General features: G+C 44.9%; 1 protein-coding gene across 7 annotated transcripts in view; it reads left to right on the top strand.

Moving 5' to 3' along the window:
• ITSN1 (intersectin 1) overlaps positions 1-14310 on the top strand; it is a 204291-nt gene extending 189981 nt beyond the window's left edge. For 6 of the 7 annotated variants that reach the window (XM_070488809.1, XM_070488815.1, XM_070488811.1 and 3 more), the window contains 6 exons: positions 1380-1592; positions 2707-2828; positions 3834-3916; positions 4482-4565; positions 5074-5247; positions 12273-14310. In XM_070488809.1, coding sequence (XP_070344910.1) covers positions 1380-1592; positions 2707-2828; positions 3834-3916; positions 4482-4565; positions 5074-5247; positions 12273-12421 — 825 coding nt within the window. In that variant the 3' untranslated portion in view covers positions 12422-14310. Of the gene's footprint in view, positions 1-1379; positions 1593-2706; positions 2829-3833; positions 3917-4481; positions 4566-4876; positions 4897-5073; positions 5248-12272 lie in introns of those variants that run through there. The other variant, XM_070488816.1, reaches the window with a different exon arrangement.
• Positions 14311-19729: the final 5419 nt, after the last annotated feature.

Consider the following 19729-nt stretch of genomic DNA (forward strand, 5'->3'; position numbering starts at 1 on the left):
TGTTCCCAGTTCATATAAATTCAGTGTTAGCCTGGTCAGTTGGAGGCCTTAACCTTCGACTATGAATAAACCACATCACCTTTATGTCATCCAAGTTGCTTTCTTTGGATTCATTGTCACCAAGTGTCTTGAGCCCTCTCTTGGCGAGCAAAAGAGCTTGACTGATCTCCAGGCTCCTGTTCAGAGTGCAAAGGGGTGAAGAATATCCTTTGAAGGCTCCTGCTGGTGCATCACCTTCTGTCTTTTGGACTCCCTCAGAGGCTTGGTGGGAGGTTAGAGGCCTTCCTCGCTCCTTGCACTCAAGAGCAGAGTGGAGTGCCCACTCTTCCCTGATGCCCAGAGGTTCCAATCTCAGAAGCACTGCTGATTCTCCCACATTGGAGGGAGACGGGTGGCCACCAGCATCTCTTGGGGTGTTGTGAACCCCGTCACCTCTTCACAAACACGCTCCTTAAGGGAGGTCTGTAGGGTTTGTAGCTCCGGAGAGAGCCTCTGCCTTGAGGGCTGCTGGATGACGCATACCCCTGCGGCTCAAGTGTGGGCAGGTGGGGACCCTGAGTGTCCGATGCCTGCCTGGATCATATCCCTGCCTGAGCACAGCTGTGGCCTTCCCCTTCCTCAGTCTCTCCCCACGCTGTCAAAAAAGGGGGATGTAGTAGGATCACTGCTGCCTCAGTCTCCCTCTGTCCCTTTAGAATCTGCTCACGTGAGATGATAGAGCCCAGGGGGATGATAGAGCATGAGATGATAGAGGCCAGGGGATGATAGAGCATGAGATGATAGAACCCACTGGGAGATGATAGAGCACAAGATGATAGAGCCAAGGGGGGATGGTAGAGCCACATTTCAGCACTCAGAGCAGTCACCAAGGTTTGGGAAGTGGCAGGAAGAGAGCTGTCCTCTTCACATTTTCAGGATCAGTGAGTTGGGTGAGATTTTACTGCACTAACAGTGTCTGTGCTGCTTGGCTTTGAAGCGTCACTCAGCACCACTGAGCTTTGCAATCACCCATGTGCTGGGGGTCTGGCCTCCAGCTGCACCTTGGAAAGTAGCATTTGTCCAGTGGAACTGCACACAGAGAGTCACTGTTGCTTTCCAGAGGCAGAGAGGACTGGGTGAGCCTGTGCGAGGCCATCACTGGAGCTGGTTCACACCACCCCCAGTGGACCACACTGCACACAGCACAGACTCACTGAGATAGTTGAGTGGAATATTTTCTTCCTACTGCCCAATTTACCTAATAAATAAAGGGGAGAAGAGCACCAATCACTCTAAGACACTAGCAACCCCATAGGGAAAAAGCGTTAAGAATCATAACCAAGATCAAAAATTGGCCTCACTTCACCGTGTCTTCTTTGGTTCTTGTTTTCCTTTCTCAGCAACTAGTGTTCAATTCCGTGACCAACTGCTTGGGGCCACGCAAGTTTCTGCACAGTGGGAAGCTCTACAAGGCCAAGAGCAACAAGGAGCTGTATGGCTTCCTCTTCAACGACTTCCTCCTGCTGACCCAGATCATCAAGCCCTTGGGCTCCTCTGGCACCGACAAGGTCTTCAGCCCCAAGTCTAACCTGCAGTATAAAATGTACAAAACAGTAAGTGATTCTAGATTGCAAGAGCAGGGGTGATGTTAAGGCGAGGAGAAATTCTCCAAAAGGAGCCAGAGTGTTAGCAGAGTTTTGGGCTGTGGCATAGAGGAGAAGGTGAAGGGGCTGAGCCGGGATTTAGGGTAACTGAAGTGGAGGATGGTCTGGTCCCACTGCAGTTCCAGAAGTATCAGAAAAGGAATAATGCTCGATTTGATTGATGAGACATCTATCAGCGGCCAAATGGCTGCTGTGGGTCCCCCAGATGTGACGAAGGCATGCCCTGCCCTGCTGGGGCTCACAGTCTGGGGTTCAGATGAGGGAGACGTGGGAAAGTTCTAGACTAAGGCTCAAGTGCCCGCCTTCCAGACCTTCCTGGATCCCCCTCCAAACTTCTCAAGATAGTTTGAAACATCTGTGCCCCTCACCTTTTCCAGCAAAGGCCAATCTACATAGTCAGCATGTAGAGAATTTCCCGAAGCTGTTTATTTGGTCTGCTCCTACAAGCACGGCTGTGTTTGTGTGTCTTCGTGTCACAGGATATTGTTTTTCTAAATTTGTCTGTGTTAGGGTGTTCTTAGAGGAGAACTGTCTCTGAAGCAATGGTTAGCTTTATTTTGGGAAAAAGAACAATGTGGTTATGTAGATTGTCACTAGTGACTTTGTATGAAAATATTTGGAGGGAACTGCTTGGAGGGAAAGTTGATGAAGACTGTTGCTGATTAGGATATGCCATGGGAAAAACAGGCCGGTTAGTTCTTAATCTGAAGGACTTAAAAAATACCTGCAAAATGGAGGGAGTCATCCATATTTATAATTTGCGATATGTGAAAGTTGATATTAACACAAAATCATTATTGCTGTATAGGTTATTGGAACACACACAAACATGCACTGAAACACAAGCATGCACACACACACCCCCGCACCGTCAGTCTAGTTTACTGGAACACATGCACACAGACACACACCTCCTTAGTCTAGTTTACTGGAAATGCACACATACACACACACTCAATTCAGCTTACTGCAACCTGTGCACATAAGCACACACATACTCACAGTTTACTGGAACACACAGACACCCAGTCTGGTTTGATAATGCCTGTGCGTTACTTTTCAGCCTATTTTCCTAAATGAGGTTCTAGTAAAATTACCCACTGACCCTTCTGGAGATGAGCCCATCTTCCACATTTCCCACATTGACCGAGTCTACACTCTCCGAGCAGAAAGCATAAACGAAAGGTAAGACCAGCACTGGGCACCCGGGTGCCAACAGGTGCAGGACACACGGCGGACATTTAGTGAATCAGCAGGTCCCAACATTTCTCAATTTGCAATGCTATAAGCTGGCTGGAGGGGCTGATGGGGAGATCTTTATACCTTTTTTTAGAGCCCCGCAAAAGTTTGGCACACGGCATGAATTTTTCAAAATAAAATGAATTGCAACAATTTTGCTTGAGAATTTTTTGGGGGAGAAAGTTTCAGCATTCTTTGAGATAAATGGAGTGCCCCAGGTTTCCCAAGGTTTCTTGGGTGGCAGAAACCAGTAGGAAAGTGCTTTGGGGATGAAAGGACCACCCACACCCGTCCCCCTCCTCAGTGGGCTCACTTGGACAGACATTCTGGACCCTAGCACTGTGGGTATCTTGCTTCAATCGTGTCTTCAAGACTCGTCCCTGGAGCCAAATGAAATAGATCATTTTCTGAAGAGTGAACTTGACGTGCGGCCAACGACATTCCAAGGAGCATTTGTACCAAACAAGAAAATTAGCCAAAGTTGTCGCGCATATAGCTCTCCAAAAGATGAAGGAGAAAACGTCACGCCAACATGTTCCCCCAGTGCGTGCTTGGTCATTTCCTTATCTGGGAAATGGTTTTTGCTCTTCCCTTGGATGGGTTAGTAAGAGGGATGCTTCTGGCCTTATTGGGTCGGCAACTACGTGATGCTTTTTAATAAGGGAGGAAGAGAGGTTGCATGCAGACATCTCCTCCAGGACAGCATTTATCATAGCTTCTCTTCCACCAATGCGGGTCTTGGGTACATCCATAAAAATGTCACTCATGCCTTTCTTGTTAACAGCAGGAATGATTATGAGCATCATGACATAAAGCCAGACTTTCTTTCCGAGCCTTTGTTGTTAAAGTCAAATGAACAAAGCAGACAGGGTCCTGGAAACTGAATTCCAACAGACCAAAAGTCTTTTTCCTGAGTTCTATTTGGCACTTTTCTGTCTTTTTCTTTCCAAGGACGGCCTGGGTGCAGAAGATCAAAGCTGCTTCTGAACTCTACATAGAGACTGAGAAAAAGAAGCGGGAGAAGGCATATCTGGGTAATGAATTGCTGGGCAGTGTGGACCGCATTTCCTGCAAAGCTGGGGTGGAAAGCCATTTGGTGGGGCCCAGAATCCTTATTGCTGGAAGATAAGCCTGGAGGTAGAGAGGCCTGAGATGGGGGAAGACGGAGAGTGGGGTGCAGGATGAGGGATGGAGGGCAAATTCCAGGAGAAAGGAAGCAAGCGTTAAGAGAGGAGGTACTGGGTCCAGCCCAGTGGCACAGAGGTTAAGTGTGCACGTTTTGCTTCAGCGGCCTGGGGTTCGCCAGTTCAGATCCTGGGTGGGGACTTGGCACTGTTTGGCAAGCCATGCTGTGGTAGGCGTCCCACATATAATGTGGAGGAAGATGGGCATGGATGTGAGCTCTGGGCCAGTCTTCCTCAGCAAAAAGAGGAGGATTGGCAGCAGATGTTAGCTCAGGGTTAATCTTCCCCCCCACCCCCCCAAAAAAGAGGAGGAACAGGGGCAGGTAAATAAAAGGGATCATGAGGCGAACAGGAATGGGAAAGGCATCAAATGTTAAATTTAGTGAAGCATTTTGTGTTTTTCCTGCCCTCACAGTCCGTTCCCAAAGGGCAACGGGTATTGGAAGGTTGATGGTGAATGTGGTTGAAGGCATTGAGCTGAAACCCTGTCGGTCCCACGGTAAGGCCCCATGAAGCCCCCTGCAGCATGTGTTAGTGGGGGAAGCCTTATCTGCATCCTCCTGACCCGGCTTTAAATCAAATGTGCTGTTTCCATAAGCTTAAATTTCCCTTCCAGAATTGGTTTTTCTAGCACTTGTTAAAAACCTAGAATTAAAAAAAAAATTTTGATCCTTTCCACCATTTTGCTTTTCAGAGAGATCTGAGTGGTTGCCATTTCACGGTAGATGTCATGTAATCTAAGGCTACATAAAGCCAGGAGACAGGAGAAGCCTAGTTTCGAATCCCATTCATCTAATAATGTGTTCTTAGTTTAAGGATGATGCTAAATTGTGGAAGTTTTCAGCCGGATTCTCCATTTTATGCCACATATTAAGTGTGGCAATGGAGGTGGGTAAAAATGCAGGGTGCAGAGGGGACATGCTGCCCTCTGTGGCTGTGACTCCATCATGCTGTGTCTGGAAGAGCCTGCGACCGGGCAGGAGTCAAGCAGGCTCTGTTCACTCTAGGAAAGAGCAACCCGTACTGTGAGGTGACCATGGGCTCCCAGTGTCACATCACCAAGACGATCCAGGACACTCTGAATCCCAAGTGGAATTCCAACTGCCAGTTCTTCATCAGAGATCTGGAGCAGGAGGTCCTCTGCATCACGGTGTTTGAGAGGGACCAGTTCTCGCCGGATGGTGAGTACAGAGTGGCCTCCTGCGGCACCCTTCCTCCTTCCCTGTCACATGGCTTTCACGGGTAAACGTTTTCTACCTGGGACGTTGGTGCCCAGAATTCCTTGGGCTTCCCTCCAGAGAGATGAGGTTGGTGCAAGACAAGACTCAGCCTTCCCTAGAAAGAAGCCTTCACTGATGCCAGGGCATCTCAGAGAAGATGGCCAAACCGTGCTTGGTCTAGACTGGTCCAGGTGCCCTAGACAAAAACCATGGTCCTTATGCTTCCCCAAAGCAGGTGGCTGCAGAGAAGGCTGTGCCCCAAGCCTCAGCCCAATCCTTTAGTCCTTGGCCAAAAGCCATGGTGATAACAGATACAACGAGCCAGTTGAACAAGAAGAGCGTTAGCCCACAACGGGTGTGGCAGAATCAATAGGTGCCCTGTGGTGACATTTCTGGTTAACGAAAGGGATGGAATTGTGTTGGATGCATCATTCGTTCAACCAACTTTCTGCTTCTGCTTCGAGCCTGGAGAAGAATGGATGTGGCCAATGATTCTAGGAAACTCTCTCTCTCTTCCTCAACGCAATAAAAGTCGGAGAGTAGTTTTAAAGATTACAGTCTCAACTTGATTACATTCGAAGGACTATGATTAAGTGCTAGGAATGAGGGTCAAATGCTATCATGATCTGTGCAAGGCTTCAGTTGCTCCAAGTGGCTTTTCTCTGTTAGTATTTCTATAGGGTGATCTCGTGTGAGTTAACCACTGTTGGTCATTGCCCGAAGACAGTCACGGAGCTGGCTAAATGGCAGCATGGCCAGGACAGTCTGACTCTCAAATCTGGGCTCTTAACTCCTGTGGTTCACTGTCAATTTTTATTCTGATACGTGAAGGTTTGAGTTTAGTTTTTTTTTTTTTTTAAAGATTGGCACCTGAGCTAACAACTGTTGCCAATCTTCTTTTTTTTTCTTTCTGATTTTTCTCCCCAAATCCTCCCAGTACATAGTTGTGCATTTTAGTTGTGGGTCCTTCTAGTTGTGGCATGTAGGACGCCGCCTCAGTGTGACCTACTGAGTGGCGCCATGTCTGCGCCCAGGATCCGAACCGGCGAAACCCTGGGCCGCTGAAGCGGAGTGCGTGAACTTAACCACTTGGCCACGGGGCTGGCCCCTAGGTTTGTTTTCTTTTTTTTTGTTTAAAAGGATTCTATTTACAATCAACCTGGTAAGAAATACATCTGTTGTGTGAAGTACATTGGTAACAAGAACTAACAAACTAGAAAACAGTTCTTTTGTATCCCTCATCATCCCCCATGTAATAACTTAAAATTCCATGAAATCTGGGGCTCAGGCACACACTTGAGCAGTTTTTCTCGGTGGAGAGTCCTACAGTGCTGTACAAAGAGCCATGTAAGAAAGAAACTCAGATCCCAAACCCAGGACCTGGACCAGGTCACTGTGTGACCTCGGCCAGAATCCGAGTTTCTTTGTGCCTTCTTTTCTTTCCTTTTATTGAGTTCATAATAGTTTACATCACTGTGAGATTTCAGTTGTCCATTGTTTCTTGACTGTCACCACGTAAGTGCTCCCCTTCACCCCCTGTGCCCACCCCACCACTCTTCCCCTGGTAACCACTGAACTGTTTTCTTTGTCCGTGTGTTTGTTCATATTCCACATATGAGTGAAATCATGTGGTGTTTGTCTTTCTCAGTCTGGCTTATTTCGCATAGCATAATTCCCTCCAGATCCATCCATGTTGTTGCAAATGGGATGATTTTGTCTTTTTTATGGCTGAGTAGTATTCCATTGTATATATATACACCGTATCTTTATCCAATCATCAGTAGATGGGCGCTTGGGTTGCTTCCATGTCTTGGCTATTGTGGATAGTGCTGCAATGAACATAGAGGTGCATATGTTACTTTGGATTGTTGGTTTCAAGTTGTTTGGGTAGATACCCAGCAGTGGGATACCTGGGTCATATGGTAGTTCTATTTTTAGTTTTTTGAGGAATCTCCATACTTTTTTCCATAGTGGCTGCACCAGTTTGCATTCCCACCAGCAGTGTATGAGGGTTCCCTTTTCTCCACACCCTCTCCAATATTTGTTATTTTTAGTGTTAGTGATTATAGCTATTTTAACAGGTGTAAGGTGGTATCTTAGTGTAGTTTTGATTTGCATTTCTCTGATGATTAGTGATGTTGAACACCTTTTCATGCATTTATTGGCCATCTGTATATCTTCTTTGGAAAAATGTCTGTTCATGTCCTCTGCCCATTTTTTGATCAGGGTATTTGTTTTTTTTATTGTTCAGTTGTGTGAGTTCCTTATATATTATGGAGATTAACCCCTTGTCAGATATATGATTTGCAAATATTTTCTCCCAATTGGTGGGTTGTTTCTTTGTTTTGATCCTAGTTTCTTTTGCCTTGCAGAAGCTCTTTAGTCTAATGAACTCTCACTTGTTTTTTTCTTTTGTTTCCCTTGTCTGAGAAGACATGGTATTCGAAAAGATGCTTTAAGTTCGATGTCAAAGGGTGTATTGCCTATATTATCTTCCAGGAGTTTTATGGTTTCAGGACTTATCTTCAAGTCTTTGATCCATTTTGAGTTTATTTTTGTGTATGGCATGAGATAATGGTCTACATTCATTCTTTTGCATGTGTCTGTCCAGTTTTCCCAACACCATTTATTGAAGAGACTATCTTTTCTTTCTTTCTTTCTTTCTTTTTTAAGATTTTTATTTTCCTTTTTCTCCCCAAAACCCTCTGGTACATAGTTGTGTATTTTTAGTTGTGGGTCCTTCTAGTTGTGGCATGTGGGGCGCCACCTCAGCATGGCCTGATGAGCAGTGCCGTGTCTGCACCCAGGATCTGAACTGGCAAAGCCCTGGGCTGCCAAGGCGGAGCGTGTGAACTTAACCACTCAGCCATGGGGCTGGCCCCTATCTTTTCTCTATTGTATGTTCTTGGCACCTTTGTCGAAGATTAGCTGTCCGTAGACGTGTGGTTTTATTTCTGGGCTTTCAGTTCTGCTTTGTTGATCTGTGTGCCTGTTTTTGTACCAGTACCATGCCGTTTTGATCACTATGGCTTTGTAATACATTTTGAAGTCAGGGATTGTGATGCCACCAGCTTTGTTCTTTTTTCTCAGGATTGCTTTAGCAATTCGGGGTCTTTGGTTGCCCCATATAAATTTCAGGATTCTTTGTTCTAGTTCCATGAAGAATGTCATTGGGATTCTGATTGGGATTGCATTGAATCTGTAGATTGCTTTAGGTAGTATGCACATTTTAACTGTGTTTATTCTTCCAATCCATGTGCATGGAATCTCTTTCTATCTCTTTATGTCATTATCAGTTTCTTTCAATAATGTCTTATAGTTTTCATTGTATAAGTCCTTCACCTCCTTGGTTAAATTTATTCCTATGTACTTTCTTCTTTTAGTTGCAATTGTAAATGGAATTGTATTCTTGAGTTCTCTTTCTGTAAGTTCATTATTAGAGTATGGAAAAGCAACTGATTTTTCTAAGCTGATTTTGTACCCTGCAACTTTACTGTAGTTGTTAATTATTTCCAATAGTTTTATGATTGATTCTTTAGGGTTTTCTACATATAAGATCATGTCACCTGCAAACAGTGAGAGTTTCACTTCTTCACTCCCTATTTGGATTCCTTTTATTCCTTCCTTTTGCCTAATTGCTCTGGCCAAAACCTCCAGTACTATGTTGAATAAGAGTGGTGAGAGTGGGCCTCCTTGTCTTGTTCCTGTTCTCAGAGAGATGGCGTTTAGTTTTTGCCCATTGATTATGATGTTGGCTGTGGGTTTGTCATATACGGCCTTTATTATGTTGAGGTAATTTCCTTCTATCCCCATTTTGTTAAGAGTTTTGATCATAAATGGCTGTTGGATCTTGTCAAATGCTTTTTCTGCATCTATTGAGATGATCATGTGGTTTTTATTCCTCAGTTTGTTGATGTGGTGTATCACGTTGATTGATTTGCGGATGTTGAACCATCCCTGTGTCCCTGGTATGAATCCCACTTGATCATGATTGATGTATTGCTGAATTTGGGTTGCCAAAATTTTGTTGAGGATTTTTGCATCTACATTCATCAGTGATATTGGCCTGTAGTTTTCCTTTTTTCTGTTGTCCTTGTTAGGCTTTGGTATCAGAATGATGTTGGCCTCATAGAATGTGTTAGGAAGTGTTCTATCTTCCCTAATTTTTTGGAATAGCTTGAGAAGGATAAGTATTAAATCCTCTCTGAAAGTTTGGTAGAATTCCCCAGGGAAGCTGTTGGTCCTGGGCTTTTATTTTTGGGGATGCTTTCGATTACTGTTTCAATCTCTTTCCTTGTGATTGGTCTATTAACATTATCCGTTTCTTCTTGATTCAGCTTTGGGAGCTTGTAAGAGTCTAAGAATCTATCCATTTCCTCTAGATTATCCATTTTGTTGGCATATAGTTTTTCATAGTATTCTCTTATAATCTGTTGTATTTCTGTGGTGTCTATTGTTATCTCTCTTCTTTCATTTCTAATTTTATCTGAGCTTCCTCTCTTTTTTTCTTTGTAAGCCTGGCTAGGGGTTTGTCAATTTTATTTATCTTCTCAAAGAACCAGCTCTTTGTTTCATTGATCCTTTCTAGTGCCTTTTTGGTTTCAATAGCATTAATTTTTGCTCTGATTTTTATTGTTTCTCTCCTTCTGCTGACTTTGGGCTTTGTTTGTTCTTCTTTTTCTAATTCAGTTAGGTGTAATTTGAGATTGCTTATTTGGGATTTTTCTTGTTTGTTAAGACGTGCCTGTGTTGCAAGGAATTTTCCTCTTAATATGGCTTTTGCTGCATCCCATATAAGTTGGAATGGTATGTTATAATTTTCATTTGTCTCCAGATATTTTTTGACTTCTCCTTTAATTTTTTCAGTGACCCATTGCTAGTTCAATAGTATGTTGTTTAGTCTCCACATCTTTGTCTCTTTCTCAGCTTTTTTCTTGAAATTAATTTCTAACTTTATAGCATTGTGATTGGAAAAGATGCTTGTTATTATCTCAATGTTCTTAAATTTATTGAGGCTTGCCTTGTTTCCCAACATGTGGTCCATCCTGGAGAACGTTCCATGCACACTTGAGAAGAATACGTATTCTGCTGTTTTTGGATGGAGTGTTCTATATATGTCTATTATGTCCAACTGGTTTAGCTTTTCATTTAATTCCCATGTTTCCTTGTTGATTTTTTACCTGGATGATCTATCCATTGATGTGAGTGGAGAGTTGAGGTCCCCTACTATTATTGTGTTATTATTAATATCTTCTTTACATTTGTTAATAGTTGCTTTATGAACTTTGGTGCTCCTGTGTTGGGTATATAGATATTTATAAATGTTATTTCTTCTTGATGGAATGTCCCATTGATCATTATATACTGACCCTCCTGGTCTCGCTTTACCTGAATTATCTTGAAGTCTACTTTGTCTGATTTAAGTATTACAACATCTACTTTCTTTTCTTTGCCATTAGCTTGGAGTATCATCTTCCATCCCTTCACTCTGAGCCTGTGTTTGTCATTGGAGCTGAGATGTGTTTCCTGGAGGCAGCATATTGTTGGGTCTTGTTCTTTAATCCATCTCACCACTCTGTGTCTTTTTATTGGAGAATTCAATCCATTTATGTTTAGGGTGATTATTGATATATAAGGGCTTAATGCTGTCATTTTATCACTCGTTTTCTGGTTCTCCTGCATTTCCTTTGTTTCTCATCCTATGTGTTTTGGTGTACCCTATGAATTAGGTAGTTTTTTATGATGTGTCTCTTTGTTTTCTCCTTATTTATTATTTGTGTCTCTGTTCTGCTTTTTTGTTTAGTGGTTACCATGAGGTTTGTATTCAGAATCTTGTGCATAACATAGTCCATTTTCTCATAGCCTCTTATTTCCTTAGTCTAAACGGATTCAGTCCCTTTCCTCTTCCCCTCCTAAGTGTTTTCCTCACATCTTATTCCATCTTGTGTTGTGAGCTTGTGGTTAAAATGACAAGATTATCTTTGTTTTTTTGTGTTTTCCTTCCCTTTCTCTTTAATGCTATACTTGAATATTTGCTATCCTATTCTGGTTCTGTCTACCTATTTGTCTCCTTACTCTGTGCTTTGTAACCCCTTTCTCCCTTTTTTTTTTTTTTCAGGTATGAGGGCTTTCTTGAGGATTTCTTGTAGGAGGTGTCGTGTGGCTACAAACTCCCTTAGCTTTTGTTTGTCTGAGAAAGTTTTTATTTCTCCATCATATCTGAAGGATATCTTTGCTGGATAGAGTATTCTTGGCTGAAAATTTTTGTCTTTCAAAGATGTGAATGTGTCATTCCATTCTTTCCTAGGCTGTAAGTTTTCTGCAGAGACATCTGCTGAAAGCCTGATGGGGGTTCCTTTGTACATTATTTTCTTCTGCCTTGCTACCCTTAGTATTCTTTCTTTGTCATTCATGTTTGCCAGTTTTACCACTATATGCCTTGCAGCAGGTCTCTTTACATTGCTCTCCAGCACACACATGGGGCATTATAGGACCAGCCTCAACTCACCTTCGCTTTTCTGAAAGGGGTGTGACATCACTAAATGTGCTCCTGTGACAACCCCTGGGAGAAATTACTGTCCAATTTTTGTCCCAGAAATAGTTGTCTCTTCTGGATGATTTATTTACATTTCACTTACATTACAAATTGTGTGGCTGATACAACATCTGGTTTTGTATCACCTCCCAGGCTGCTTATAGTCCTTTGGAGGTCCCCAGGTGTGGGGAAAGTCGTGGTCTGTTTTTAGCTCCTTCTAGAGTCTCCTTTGTCCACCCTCCTCCCTCCCACAACCGTGTCCTTTTCTTTTCACTCCATTTAAAATTTATCGTCTGTCATTGTAGCTCATGGGTTCCTGCAAACTGACCTAGCTCCCTTTTGGAAGAAGGGAGAGTGTAACAATTCACTGGGGAATTCCCAATGTGCCACCTACATGCCTTGAAGAGAAGGAAGTCTCTCTCTGAGCAGTGTCTGTTTCTTCTCCTTTCAGATTTTTTGGGTCGGACGGAGATCCGAGTGGCTGACATCAAGAAGGACCAGGGTTCCAAGGGTCCAGTTACGAAGTGCCTCCTGCTGCACGAAGTTCCTACTGGAGAGATTGTGGTCCGCTTGGACCTGCAGTTGTTTGATGAGCCATAGGGAGCTGGCTCAGGGCATGAGTGGCAGAGTTCCAGCCCAAGGCAGCAGATGCTGTCTGAAAATGGTGTTGCTTTTCTAAGACTACCATTTGGTGTTCAGCCACAGGGCAACTGGACAGTGAAGACAGGCCCCTCAAAGCTTCTAGGAATAATTCTCGACAATCCTTCCCCCCAAACAATTTCCCATTTTATGAAACAAACTGTTTTCCTTTGTCCTCATTGCAGGTCTCATCATGGCTTCTAGGGTCTTGGAAATCCCATGGTCCCCAGCTAGGCTCTGTTGGGAGTCTGGCCCATCCCTGGGCCTGAGGCGTGGGTCTAGTGATTGTAAAATAGATTTATAAAGGCAATGTCTGTATTTTTGGAGAACTCATGTAACCCTCATCTTTCTTACCTCCACCAGCCCCCAAGTGGGCCCCTTGACCTATGAAGCCTAGTCCTTGGTGTGTTTAGAAATAATTATGATGGTCCTGTCATTGCTTGAGAATCTCATTCCCCCACAGGGACCTTATGTGAAATGCTGCCCTGGATCTGATCACTGGGGGAGATGGTCTCCTGACCAGACACTGGGCTGGCTCTTCGAAGAGTTAGTCCACGGAAGATTCCAGCAGGTGTGTCATTGCAGCCATTCCGGTGTCCTCTTTTATTGATAGATGTCAATGAAAACCATCACTGGCTACTATCAGGTGACGGAATTCTCATTTTCAGCATACTTGGAAGATGGTTAAGGAAACTTGTTATCTGCAAAGTTATCCTCTGCTGGATTCGGTCACTGCAGGTCACCTGAAAGGCTGCTTTATGACATCATTGGGTCCTGGTTGCCAGCCCAGCTAGGAAATTCTCTTTTGACTTGGAGGTCCTGTGATGTTTCGTGACAAGAGTAGTTTCTGGTGACAAGCTTTGAGCCTGTTCTCACTTGAATGTGCTGGATCCTGACTGTCACGGGAAATTTCAGCAGCTGTTTTTGGTACATTCCCAAAAAAGGCATCCCTATGGTGTGAAAAGGAAAAGTGACAATCTGGAAGTGGGGTGGAAAGATGTGAAGGAAATCCATTAGGCGGTGTGGGAAAAACCCTAGGAGCATGCAACCCCCACAAGTCTGAGGAGGAAGCCCTAAGGCTCTTGTCCATGGTCCACCACACACAACCAACCTCTCAGTAATGCAAATACGTGTGTGTGTTGCCAGAGTCAGGAGGGTATGACCACATGCCAAGCTGTTTGGTTTGAGTTCTTTGATTTTTTTCCCCCTTAAATGCCAGGACATAGGCTGGTTAACTAGATAATAACTTGATTTGGTAAGGAAAATTGTGGGTTGTATTTTGCTCGCATGTTAATGTTCTCCTAATCCCAGTTTGCTGTGGTCACGAAGTGTTCTTTGCATGTTCTCTTGGTACCGGAGTCTAGCTTTCCTGTGTTAGATGGTGTTCTCTTTGACTGTAGGTTCTTAGATTTTAATTAGGGTTGTAGAAGCGCTCTATAAATGATAGCGTCAACATAGCAGCAGAATCCCCACTTTGCTGGGAGTCGAATGCGTAGTGTCGTAATTTCCCATAAGAGCCCTCTCATCGTTCAAGCAATTTTTAAAATGTGTGTGTTGGAAAGGGCAACAAAGTTTACATTTCATACTTTTAAGAAACACTTTATTATTTATTTATTGAAGATAGTGTAGAATTTTGTATCAAGAACAACAGACATAAGTATTTTTTGAAACAAGCAGATAATATCCTTTAGTTAGAAACTTTCAATTGATCATCTTCTAGGCCAAGTTTAACTTCCCGCATGCACTTGTTTACCACTTCCCAGCAGAAAACATGGTTAAAATTCTTTAAGTTTATATTTTTTTGATGTTGTTAAGAAACTGTTTTAAATTAAATCTATAAATAGACATACAACTCATGCTTTCCTATTTCTATAACTAATATAGTTTGTTCAGTGTATTTATGAAGGACACGTTACTACAGTAGAAAAAAAAGTATTAGATGTGTAAATGGGGTAGTACTGGGTCACAAGTCCAACCCATTTCTTTCTGTTCTCCCTTTTCTTCGTTGGCTTTCTTTGTGTGTTAATGTTGGGCATCACTATTCATGTAGGTAGGATGTGGTGTGGACAAATGACAAACATCTTGTAACCCTTTTAGGTATACCAGGTCACCCACTTGCAGAGTCCCATTACTGGCATTAACGTAGCATGAAACGCAATATGTGAGTCTTTTTCCCCGAGTGACTATATTGAACATCCCTGAGATGTTCTCCAGGGTGGCGAGTTCTGGATTAGTGTCCTCATACTCAGCGGTGTAACTTGTAGTGTGACCGATCATATTTATGGATGAGTTAGGCTGGCTCTCGGATCACCTGTGACTCAGGAGTCGCGTCGAGGGAGAGAGGAATGTGGGAGAGGCACGGAGTCTCAAATCCCTTGAATCTTTCACTTCTACCTTTTTGTCTGTCTGGCCTAAATTTCTTTTTTTTTTTTTTCCCCCTTTTTCTCCCCAAAGCCCGCCAGTACATAGTTGTATATTCTTCGTTGTGGGTCCTTCTAGTTGTGGCATTTGGGATGCTGCCTCAGCATGGTCTGATGAGCAGTGCCATGTCCGCGCCCAGGATTCGAACCAACGAAACACTGGGCTGCCTTTAGCAGAGGGTGGGAACTTAACCACTGGGCCACGGGGCCAGCCCCCTGGCCTCAATTTCATACAGGTGAAATATCCCTTGCCAGTTTGTCTTCTAGCTCTTTGCTTTCTAAACACAGGGTTTCTCTAGGCCACTGCATCCTGGTATTCTGACCCCAGCCCTCGAGACAGCTCTGCAAGCATCCATCTTCTTGGAGCCACGTTGACCTCCTCCAGCCCAACGAAAGGCTTCTCTGCTCACAGGGCTGTGCTCTGTGGACAGGAGCCCCTGAACTGGGGCTTCTTCCTAGACCAGCTCTCCTGGAGGGACAATCCATATCCTGGTCCCTCTGGGGCAGGGTTTCTCTGCCTGATGTTGTCTCCCCTGGCAGGCAGGCAGGCAGCCACCATCTCCTGGAGGCAGGTCTGTTGTGACCACGAGAGCCTGAAGGATGTGGCTCATTTGGATGCAGGGCTGGCCTGACACACGAAGAGGGACCTTTCTAGGCTAGGCTCATCAGGGATGCTTGAGAACGTGGGGCCGGGCTTCTAGATTCACTGTGTGGATAACATGTCCCTGTCCTCTGATGGCAGACGAGACAGCTATGTTCCCAAAGAACATTAATGTCCCTTTTAAGGGCATTTTTTTCTTCTTTGCTTTTTGAACAACTTAAGCATGACCTATGTATATGAAAGTTAACTGATTTCATCTGGTTGAGTAGCACTGAATTTAATTGGAAAAAAAAAATCCCATCAGAAAATGGGTAAATTGACAAAGAAGGTGATACAAGAACCATTGTCTTGGTGACCTGGTACCCAGGCGTCCTCCGGGTAGGAGTGAGGTCAGGAGCTGCTGGAGCAGGATGATTGTTGGTCTGCCATCCAAGGCCAGGCAGGTCAGCTTCTCTCCAGGAGCTGGCTGGTGCAAGCAGGAGCCACTGACCATACAGAATGGGGCGTTCTAGAATCCGATGGGGCTGGAGAAGAGGGGGATGGATGGGGTGCGTCTGGTTTTGTTGGAAAGGTGAAGATCTTGGAGTATATTTTAGAGTTTGCCAATACTTTGTACAAGGAGAAAAAGACTTCTCTATCTCTACTCCAAAGAATTTTTTCTAGTTGGTTGGGCCTTCATGTTCCTAAGTAGAAAATTTGTTCTGTGTGTGTAACAGCTGTAAGAATTTCCACTGGAGACAGCGAGTAGGACTTAATTATTTGACTTTATTTTATTTTGTATTGACTCCCTTATCTTTTGGGGTTGGAACTGACTTACAGCAGACACTAGCATTTTGAAACAGACACCTGCATGCTCTGGAGGAAACAGGGTCATTTCAGACTGGAGGTGAGTGTGAGGTTAGCAATAGGTCTGCTTGCTCCAGAGGCACTTGCTTTACGAGTATAGAGCCTCCTGTGCCAGAAAATGAGGCGATGAAAACAAACGAGCCTGGATGTTCTCGTTTTGCCTTTAGAATTAGAAGCCTTTCCTCCTGCCAGGCTGAAGCGTAATCGGTAGGTACCACCAGAAACCGGTGACACGGTGAAGCACTCGGACGCTGTGGTCTGAGCTGCCCTAAGAGATGTCTGCTAGAACCTGGCAGTGCTCTGAACCATGTTCTGTGGGGCTGCCTAGTATTGTGTCAATTTAGTTGGCATGTTTGTTTACTGGAAAGCAGCCGTTTATTTGAGCTGGAGGAGAGGAAAGTTCTAGAACTCCCGTTTCCCCAGCCTGCATTGTATCAGATCCAGGATGTGTCTGTAGATCATCAGGGTCGACTAAGGTACATAACCTGATATCTTTAGGAGCCAGAATCTATTCCTGATAAGCATGGAAAACATTCCACACGGAGGATAGAAAGCACCTAACAGCTGTCTATCTTGGGAGCATGAAAACCCAGATGCCACGCGTTGTAACGTCTTATCTCTGGGTTGTGATCTCTCAGTGACATAGCCAGTACTGCTAATTCTGCCCTGTTCATTCAGGGAGTCCCCACCCTGGGCCAGGCCTCCGTCCGGGGCTGGGAGGCAGTGGGAGGGGCCTGCCTTTGTGGCTTTGGAAGCCTAATCCTAGATCTAATTTTAAGTCATTGAAATAATACCCAAAGCTTGTAAAAATTCATCTCCACCTCCAAAGAGTTATTTCAGTGACATACAGGTTCAACCTGTTCCTCCATTAAAAGGAACCCTCTTAATGTGGCCTTGGGGAACGAGGTACCACCCACAGAATGTTTTTCAACACTGTGTGTGGTTGTCGTCTTTTAGCGTGAGTTTGCCCTTCCCTGCTGGATGTCAGGGTGTTTCAAGAACTGTTTGTAACAGGATTCCGTTCTACTTTCTATACCAGCCTACATTGTTAATGTCATCTGAATAGTGTGAATATTTTAGTGTTTAAAGGCCCCAAGTTAGACTGTGTTCAGAAGTGGACGGACTTGGTCAGCCTTGAAAAAGCTGAGAGCTTCTCTGATATTTACTGAGAGGTAACCAGTAGCCAGGGTTTCTTTTTATGCAGTGGTAGGAATGCATATTCTTTTCCTTCTAGGAACCCTGGTTTTGTACTTCTTTCGTTTAAAAGAATAACATTCCTGTGCAGCTGTATTTCTAAAACTATGTTCCTTTGCACTTCTGCTCTTAGACTCAAATCCTTATTTCCCCCTGTTTCTGTACTGAAGCAGAATGGGGGCCTGGGACAAAGAGGATGACCCCAGAACCAGAGAAAGAGGGGCGGTGGCTGCCTCTCTACCCACTGTCACCGCTAGGGGGCGATCTCCCCGTTGGAAGCTCGCCGGGCGCGCGGGCAGATCCCGGGATGCTGGCTCCACCTGCTGCCGCTCCAGCACGTTGCTCTCGTGCAAAGCACAGAACAAACCCGCTGGGTCTGGGATTGCAGGCAGGAGAGGGGAGGAAGTTAGAGGCGGCCGTGGACTCGAACCCAGCGCTCCTGGGGTCCCTAGGGACACTTCGCCTTTCCCTGCTGCGGGGGTGGGGGCTGTACGGGGTCTTCAGCCTTCCTGCCTTTTCTGCATCTGCTTTGGTGAAAGCCCCTGAGATTCAGTTCTCCAGGGGCCTCACGTGTAAGCTGGAGGTGTCCCCTATGGGGGCTGACTTCTCAGGGCAGGCTGCCTGGAGGAGGCGCCCTCTCCCCAGCAAATGTTCTAGAAGTCAGGTCCCCTCTACTTGGATTGGAAAACAGTCTCTACGTGGAGACCTTGACTTCTGGGATTTCAGATGTAAAGAATTGTTGAAAACGACATTTTGTGGTGTGTGTTTGTGAGTGTGTGAATGTGTTTGCGTGTGCACCAGGGGGAAGGAATGGATGTGCGGAGTGAACACGGAAACAGCATGGTCTGACCCTTTCGTAATCGCACTCAGGACCTGCTACGTGATTTGTGAGCTGAGTGCAAAACAAAAATGTGGGGCTCCTTGTTCAAAATTAAGAGTTTCCAGGTGATGACAGCAGAGAGTTAAACCAACTGCAGGCTCTTCTAAGCACAGGGTCCTGTGACCGCACAGGCCACACGCCCCTGAAGCCAGCCCTGCTCACACTGTATTTTCAGTGGTTCTTGAAGCAGGTGGGACCTCCTCTTGTGTCTTCTTCCTTTGTCGAGAACCCTGGCAGGTTGTGGAGAGCTGGGCTGACGCCCTTTCAAAACGTCCGCTTTTATTTCATAAAAGCACAAATTGGTCTGGACGCATCAGAGGGTCGGGAACCCGAGTGCCTAGCTGACAGGTGTGCCCGGGGCGGAGAGGGAGGGTCTGCCTGGTCTCTGGGCTCCCAGTCCAAGGCTGCCACAGGCACCAAGCGCTCTTTGAGCATTTACCATTTAACCCACTGATTTGAAATAAAACTCTTCCTTTTAGTCGCTAGTCATCCGCCTGGGGTTTTTCTCCCCTTTCCTGTTAGGACACAGGGGCATTTCCAGCCTCTGCTTTCAAAGGGAGCATCCAGGAACAGTAAGGAGAAGCAGGGAGGGTGAAGACGCTCAAGCCCCCTCCCCGGGGGCTGGACGCTTGTTCCTCCGTCACCACTCCCTAGAAGAGGGAGTGCCCGGGTGGGCGGAGCCAGCAGCCTTCCTGCCCGGGCGGGGCCAAATGGTCCACAGATGTCTGGGCGTGCCCGCTTCTGAGAGGCAGCGGCTTCCCAGCTGGGATCTTCTCCTAGGAGCCCATCTATGGCTTTTCAGTAGGGTGACTTCAGGAGAGAGGAAAGAACCCACTGTGTGAGTAGCTCAAGTTCTAGAAGACCATAGCTCCTGGAGGCAGATGATCATAGAGTTAATCATCCTGCTGTTTGCTTGTTGTTGCTTTCTTCCACAAGCTTTTCCTTGTGCTGGCCTGGATGCTCCAAAATTTTTGCACTTCTGCTTGCTCTTTGCAAATCAGGCTAATTTCTACACACAGAGAGCAATAATCCTTTCTATGTTTCCCAATTCTGTCTGGGATTATAAAGTAAAAATGTCGACAAAAAGTTGAACAGAAATTGCAGATTCATCTCGAGTGAATTTGACTGCATCTCTTTGAGCAAAATAGCAAACGATAGCTTTGTTTCTACGTGTAATACAATCTTCCAGACTACTGAAATTCTAGAAAGTATTTTCTAGAGGCATTGAATTAATATCATGTCTGCATTCGTTTTCATGAACGAGCATTTTGATGTCCATTTTACAAATCAACATCCTTAAAATGTCATCTGCTAAATAGTCACTGTCT

Source organism: Equus asinus, chromosome 18, assembly GCF_041296235.1.
Source record: "Equus asinus isolate D_3611 breed Donkey chromosome 18, EquAss-T2T_v2, whole genome shotgun sequence".
NCBI classification, from domain to species: domain Eukaryota; kingdom Metazoa; phylum Chordata; class Mammalia; order Perissodactyla; family Equidae; genus Equus; species Equus asinus.